The sequence below is a fragment of the Magnolia sinica genome, chromosome 10 (genome assembly GCF_029962835.1).
Source record: "Magnolia sinica isolate HGM2019 chromosome 10, MsV1, whole genome shotgun sequence".
Taxonomy (NCBI): domain Eukaryota; kingdom Viridiplantae; phylum Streptophyta; class Magnoliopsida; order Magnoliales; family Magnoliaceae; genus Magnolia; species Magnolia sinica.
This window is the reverse complement of record NC_080582.1, coordinates 17,936,093-17,943,400: the sequence shown is the minus strand read 5'-3', so window position 1 is coordinate 17,943,400 and position 7,308 is coordinate 17,936,093. Positions and strand designations below refer to the sequence as shown.

General features: G+C 44.6%; 1 protein-coding gene across 3 annotated transcripts; it reads left to right on the top strand.

The window, feature by feature from the left end:
• The first annotated feature begins 1,673 nt into the window (after positions 1–1,673).
• Positions 1,674–5,023, top strand: LOC131258103 (anthocyanidin 3-O-glucosyltransferase 2-like). Of its 3 annotated transcripts, none has more exons than XM_058259168.1 (2): positions 1,674–3,464; positions 4,643–5,023. In XM_058259168.1, the coding sequence occupies exons 1-2, from the start codon at positions 2,014–2,016 to the stop codon at positions 4,686–4,688; spliced, it is 1,497 nt and encodes a 498-aa protein (XP_058115151.1). In that variant the 5' UTR covers positions 1,674–2,013; the 3' UTR covers positions 4,689–5,023. The 3 variants fall into 3 exon arrangements, with proteins under 3 accessions (XP_058115151.1, XP_058115154.1, XP_058115152.1); XM_058259171.1 differs by lacking the exon at positions 4,643–5,023 and adding an exon at positions 3,629–3,871; XM_058259169.1 differs by lacking the exon at positions 4,643–5,023 and adding an exon at positions 3,623–3,871.
• Positions 5,024–7,308: the final 2,285 nt, after the last annotated feature.

The window sequence follows — 7,308 nt, the reverse complement described above, 5'->3', positions numbered from 1 at the left end:
GCCGACCCGATCCCCTCGACTCAGCGTGTCGACTATTGGAAGAATCTGACAAGTCGACAAGTCAGCTATCGAATGGTCCAACTCTATTGACACAGCCCGGATTCACTGGGTGCCAAGCCCAACTGAGGTCCATATCTCCAGAGGCGTGGGACGGTCATCCGTGTGCCTATGGGCTCGGGTCGACGAGTAAGGTCCGAGCCGCGAGATAGGCTCTGACGAGGATCTAGTCAACAACAACATTAATGTGTAGTCCCAGTAACGCACGGCTGGAGTGACACGCGGTGCATGATCTCCGGGTAATTGCCGACAACTACGCACGCATACCTTCGCGTGGTGGCGATAACCGTGTCAAGATTATCGGGCACGTCCATCGCAACCCTCAGGTATAAATAGGGATAATTTCTACAATCACGCGTACACAATATCTCGCATCCTCACTCTACTTTACAATATATAGACCCTGTTTCCTTAGTCTGACTTAGGCATCGGAGGGTCCTGCTTGAGCTAGGGTCTCTTTTGTCTTTTCTTTACGCGGGCCTAGGGTTCGCTCGGAGCACTTAGGGCTCAGTTGAGGGTGACTCGACCTCAGCAGATCCACTGAGTGGATTTATCACAGACATCTCGATGGCCACATTACTATTCCGTGCAGACCTGGCGGCCGACAGGGAATCGACCTCCATGAAATATCGACTGTTCTGGCAGGTTGGTCTTTGACAAAAGAGATCACCTTTGCAGATCAAAGATAAGATGTTCTTTCTGACACCGCTCCCTCTGCTGTGGCCTCCCCACTGTTGTATAATTGAGATGATATTTTGATGCTGAGGTATGGGGTGACGTTTCTTATCCGGGGATGGATGGGGACGCGGATTGGGTAGTATCCCGCCCAAGCTCGGCATTGGCAGGGCCTACGAGGGGCCACCGTTATTTATGGTTTTATCCACACCATCCGTCGAATTTTGTCGTATCATTTTAGGTATATTTCCAAAATGAGGCAGATCCCAGGCTCAATTAGACCACACAGTAGAGATTAATTACTTACCGTTGATAACTTATTAGGGCCACTGAAGTTAATGAATCAAGCTAATATTTGTGTTTTGCCTTTATCCAGGTCCATGTGACCCTATAATAGATTGGATGGCAATTAACCATCACAGTGGGCCCAAAGAAGGTTTCGATGGTGGGTGCCATTATCACCGTTACATTCCTGTGGTGTGGTCCACTGATCCTTGGATCTGGCTCATTTTTTGGATTATACCTTAGAATGACACGGCAAGATCGATGGATGGCGTTGAGAAAACCATACATCACGGCGGACCATTGAGCCCCTGCGTGGGCTCCACGCCTTCCTAATACGCACCACCGGGAAGCAGATTGCGTGTCAGTAACTCTGTACGCTTAGCGAATTGAGTAAACTCTGCGAGATTCACCATGATTTATGTATTTTATCCACTCCGTCCATCCATTTTAATGGATAATTTCATTTTCAAACGCTCAAATAGACCACACCATAGGAAAAAGTGTGAATTGAGCATCTACCGCCGAAAATTTCTTGGGGCCACAGAAGTTTTGGATCAAGCTTATTTTAATGTTTTCCCTTCAGCCATGTCTGTATAATCTCATGAACATATTGGATGACAAATAAACATCACTGTGGGGCTAGCAAGGTTTCAACGGTGGAAATCGTTATTCCCACTGTTTCCTGTGGTATGATCTGCTTGATCTCTGGATATGCTTCAATTTTGGGCTCAACCTCTTAAATTATATGGAAAGGCGGATGGACGGCGTAGATAGACTAAATACATTCATGGTGGGCCCAACTGAGTTTACTCAGTAAGATAAGAGCGTACTGAGTAACTCAGTACGCAATCCGATTTCGCACCACTGTAAGCTTACGGTGGGAACGCGCCTCTTGTTAAAGAGCAGGGCGCTGTGGCTGGAGAGTGATGTCCGCGACTCCCTATCTACGCTCTACGCAAAGAGAGTCGAGAGAGAGAGAGAGAGGGAGAGAGAGATATGGAGGAAGTGACTCTAGCGTTCTTGCCACTCCCAGGAAAGGGGCACTTGACCTCTGCCGTAGAATTAGCAAAGCGCCTTGTGAAGCAGAAGCCCTTCTCTATCACAATCCTCATGATGCGCTTTCCTGAACCAGACACCGACGCCTACATCGCCTACATCAAATCCGTTGCCGCCTCTGGCCTCAATATCCGATTCGTCGACCTCCCTACGATCCAGATCCCACCCTCCCTGGAGAGTCAGGGCCCACTGACATTCTTGCCCTTATTCATTGAAAGCCACAAGCCCCTCGTCAAGGACGCCATTACGAAAATCCGCGCCTCGACGAAAACCCGTGTGGCCGCATTGATCATCGACTTCTTCGTGACCACCATGATCGACGTGACAATGGAGCTTGGCATCCCTGCATACATATACTTCCCATCCGGCACAGACTTGCTAGCGCTCATGCTCTATCTCCCGATCCTCCATACCCAGATCCCCTGCGAGTTCCATGAATACCAAGGAGAAATAGAGATTCCCGGGATGCAGCCGTTGCCTCCCAACATCATGCCAACGGCAGTTATGAACAAGAAAAAGGAGATGTATACATGGTTTGTCCACCACGGCCGAAGATTCCGAGAAACACAAGGAATCATCATCAACACATTTGCCAAGCTACAGCCGACTGCACTTGAAGCGGTGGCCGACGGACGATGTTTGCCCGACCACGCCACTCCACCTATCTACCCAGTGGGACCATTGATTCGTCTCGACGACAAATCCCAATCCAAATCAAGCGGCTTGATTGAGTGGCTAGATCAGCAACCACACGCATCGGTCGTCTTCCTCTGCTTCGGAAGCATGGGCGCCTTTGCCCCACCGCAGGTGAAGGAGATGGCACTGGGGCTGGAGAAGAGTGGGCACCGGTTCCTTTGGTCGCTGCGGTGCCCTTCATCAGAGAATCCTACCATGCCGGTTGATGCGCATTTGGACCAGGTCTTGCCGGATGGTTTCTTGGATAGGACCAAAGGGTGGGGATTGGTGTGGCCGTCTTGGGTGCCGCAAATAGCAATCCTCGCCCATCCGGCGGTTGGAGGCTTTGTTTCGCACTGTGGCTGGAATTCGATCTTGGAGAGCTTATGGTTTGGAGTGCCTATATTGGCATGGCCGCTGTACGCCGAGCAGAGGCTCAATGCTTTCCAGCTGGTGAAGGATTATGGTCTGGCCGTGGAACTGAGGCTGGATTTTGACGGAGATGGGTTGGTTAGCGCGGAAGAGTTGGAAAGGGGAGTAAGGTGTTTGATGGAAGACTCCGAGGAAGGGATGAAAGTGAGGAAGAGGATGAAGGAGATGGGAGAGGCGAGTAGGAATTCTGTGAAAGATGGGGGCTCTTCGTTTGCTTCCTTGGAGCGTCTTGCGGACTTACCCAGCCATGGTTCAACCTTTCCTAAAACTGACGAGATAGCAAGGTAGAGCCATGAGCATCTGGGTTCTTACTCTTGCTCGGGTGGTAGACTCTCAGGAGTTTCAACTCCCGGTCAAGGGTTCGAGTGCGGTGGTGAAATTCCACTAGCGTGAGTGTGTGGGGTCTGTGTGCGTGGAAAAAAAAAAAAAAAAAAAACCAAAGGTGGAGCCATGAGCATCTGAATATGGTAGAACTATAGGTATGTAGATCAACCTGGGCCGTCTATCTGGTAAGCATTGTTAATTGTTATGAGTAAATCTGTGGATTATCCACTTTCCACGTATACTTAATCCAAATGCTACCACTGATGTCATGAGCCTGAGTACTTATTAGGTGGGCGACAGTTTACAAAAATTCATCTAGGATTGTAAAGCTTGGCCAAGATTTCGAAATTTGTGCACATGTTTCTAATTAAGATTATGTGTTGGCTCATTTTTCACCACACGGGTGGCTTGCGAGCGTGCCAAAATTGGAATTGCGGCTCGCCTATTCAGCCGCTTGCTCAATGTATAAACAGATTAGGCGATAGTCGGAAGGTAGGGTTTGTCCTCTGATAATGAGTTACTCCTTTACCTTCAGTACAAAAGGACTTTTCAATCCAGATCAAATGGAATGAGAGAGAATTCCTTACAGTCAGTCGTTACTAGCTCCTGAAGGACACTCCTCCTGTGATAGAATGAGATTCGGCGTGCAAGTTTAGACTTCGTTTACAGCTACAATTATCAACTACTGAGTTAATGCTACGGATTATGCTACGAAATGCAAATGATGGGTGCGAAAAGTAATTTGTTATGCTAAGAAAAGCAATAAAAATAACTGATTATACTAAGGAATGTAAATTGATAAGGGTAATTGAAAAATAGATTTGGTTTGTTTGTTTTGGTATGAGATGAGTTTTCTTCTTGATTTGTCTTGCTATTTATAGTTTTGATTCATCTTTCTGGATCCTTCCCACGTTCAGGCAATTACAACAACAGTTTCTCCATTACTCTACTTCTAAATATTTTCCACATTCTTGTTCCTTTGAATCCTTCTTTAGCCACCTGTCCAGCGATTATGTGAATTGAACCGTTAGCTACCTGTCACTTGGTCATCTGGACTCGGTCGCACACATATTGTCTACTTTAATTCAACTGATACGTTGTTGCTCTGTTTTTGAAATGTGATCGTACTTATTTGCAGAAAATCCTGTGACCGTTGCATGCGCATCCTTACAAATCACACGTAATCAAGTCTGACCGGCTGAAAATGGGACTCGGTCGGATAGGGTATAAACATTGCCCCCTCATCATTATCCTTTCAAGGAAAGAGAGCGATGTTTGAAGCTTCATTAATGTTGTCCTTAAACATTTGCACATGTCGCCCAATATGAACCGTGTTCGACCAGTTGTTTTACCATTGGTCGCATCGAATCGAGGCGTCGGATGGAATTTGAGAATATGAAGATCTAACTTGTATGCTTGCTTTCAGAATTTTTCTTTATGTTTTTCCCTTTTGTAATCATGCAGTCAATGACCAACATGATGATGAATAAATTCATATCCTTAAATAAATTTTATGTAATCAACTGCTTTCTCATTTAAACATGTCGCTCAATTTCAATAATAGCTTTAGTAGTTGACTTGATTTGTATACTTGAAGCATTGATGAACAGTGAGCCTTCTCCTCGTACATTCATGTCATTCCCTATCCATAACAATGACGTCATGCTTTATCAAAATTTGTGTTTATTTCGCCACATCCCCGTAATCCCAGAGAACGATTCTCCTTATCTCGTATAACACATCGTCACTCCGCACCCTACATGCCTATAACTGTCGTATTTTCACTCCATAAAAATGGTGGTTAGGCTTCAAATTTCCTTTCATAAGCTTGCTTGAATTGTTATTTCTGTTGTACCAATTTCATCAATAATGGATTTCCTTGCCATAGCAATTGGGATTATGGAGGAAATCTTTAAAGAAGGCATTGAATCTCTTTCGCGTTCCTCTTTCACGAGCGATCCTTTTCTTTTCCTTAGGGACAACGATGATCTTCCTGAAGACCAGCAACCTCCTCATGAGATTTTGAAAATTATCTTTGAGCTCTGGCAACTCAGAGATGACTTCTTCGATGTGGAAAGGGAAATTGAGCGGTGTTTGGCTGCTCTATCATGCCTTTTAGCCCTTAGTGCTAAGAGCAGGGCTCTGCCAGCTCGTTATTAAGCAGCTTGGAAGAAAGTGTTACAACGGACTCGCGAGCACGAGTTCAACGAATAGATGTTGCGAACGTTGAGACGTGCCCGCAACAATCTTACTGCTGACCTGGGCAAGACCAATCGGCTATACCCGAATCATGATTGGCCAGAGAACGCTAAACTGAATGTGTTCGTTGAAGCTCAGGTTGTCTCTATCAGGCTCGTGTTGAATCCATTGGAACTGAAAAGAGAGCAGCCGAAATGGAGTGGGTGGAGATCAATCGGTGCCTGGCCTACATCGAGCGTACCTCCGCGGAGATGGAAAACTAACAAATTTCATGGATTGAAAGGCGCAGAGTGGCAAGAGAAGTGAAAGTTGAAGCTACTAAAAGATTCGAAGCACTCAAGTTGGCTCACTTATAGCTCCCATCTTGTTCTTGTTCTTATTTATCTACATCATCTTGTAAATAGCCCAGTCTATGTAATCGGCCGCTCTGAGGCTCTCATTTATGTGACTTTCATTATGAATAAAATTCGAACAGTCAAGGGGTAGCTTTAGACCGGTCGTGATTTAGGCAACACTTTAACAGTTGGCTTCGTTTGTACAATATAACATACATGTTTAGTCCTTTAGCAGTCGTCAGTCATGTCTGTCTCATCAAAGCTTCACTAGTAGGAATGGTTCGTTCAGTCTTGAGAATTGAATCATCACATCACCCCTTGCATGCATCTATTGTTACATCCTATCTATAAAAACGAGGCTTGGATTCTAAACTGTACCAAAAGCTAACTCGAGCCAGGGCCTTCGCTGCCATTGCTTTAACCTCCAATGGATCCTCTTTCTCTATCGATCAGGATAATGGAGGAGACTCTTACAAAAGGAATAGATTCCTTCTCCCGCTCCCCCAAATATAACCTTTCTTCTTTCTTCCAGGACGTTGCTAGGCTTCCCATAGGCCGTCAGCCTCCTCAAAAAATACTAGGAGTTCTTTCAGAACTCCAATAACTTGGGGAACAATATACAATGGTCAATTGAGAGCTTGATCGCTGCGCTGCTTATTTGTCTAGACTTAAAATCCAAACCTAGGCCCCCTTAGAAATTTTTTAGGAATACCATTCGAACTTATGAGAAATTCCCTTTGGAACTAAGGACAATTGAGAACGTAGAAACTTAAAACTTTAGGCCCTTTGAATAATTCAGTTTTAGTCATTTGAACTTAGAAACTAAACCTGTGTACCGTGGGGAGAACAAATACCTACTATGATGCAATTAAGATTAAGTTAGAACATTCCTTAGACTTGACTCTCAAGGAACAATCTTTAGAAATCTAGGATTTGAATTTTTTTTTTAAAATAATAATAAAATAAATAAATTCAGTAGTTAGAAATAACACTATTACAAAATTCAACAAATGAAACGGACTTAGGCATGTTAGGGAACTCCTTACCCACCATGTTATGCATCAGATTGAATATAAGTGATCCCTTGACTTAAGGAATTGTAATTAAAATTTTCTAATATATCTCGTTAGTTAGAGGCGATGATTCTCTCAAGTTTCAACATTTAGGTTAACTAAAGGTGAAGTTATAAAATTTTGGTAAATTTCCGGCCCTAGACTGAGCACATTAAGACTAGATTTAATAATTTGGATGAGTTTAGCAGATTTCAAAT

What these genes read in the sequence shown, in the direction of transcription:
- LOC131258103 (XM_058259168.1), top strand. Translation starts at nt 2,014, where the DNA reads ATGGAGGAAGTGACTCTAGCGTTCTTGCCACTCCCAGGAAAGGGGCAC. An exon ending in AAAACTGACGAGATAGCAAG is followed by an intron (nt 3,465 to 4,642) that starts GTAGAGCCATGA and finishes ACTTATTTGCAG; the next exon opens with AAAATCCTGTGACCGTTGCA.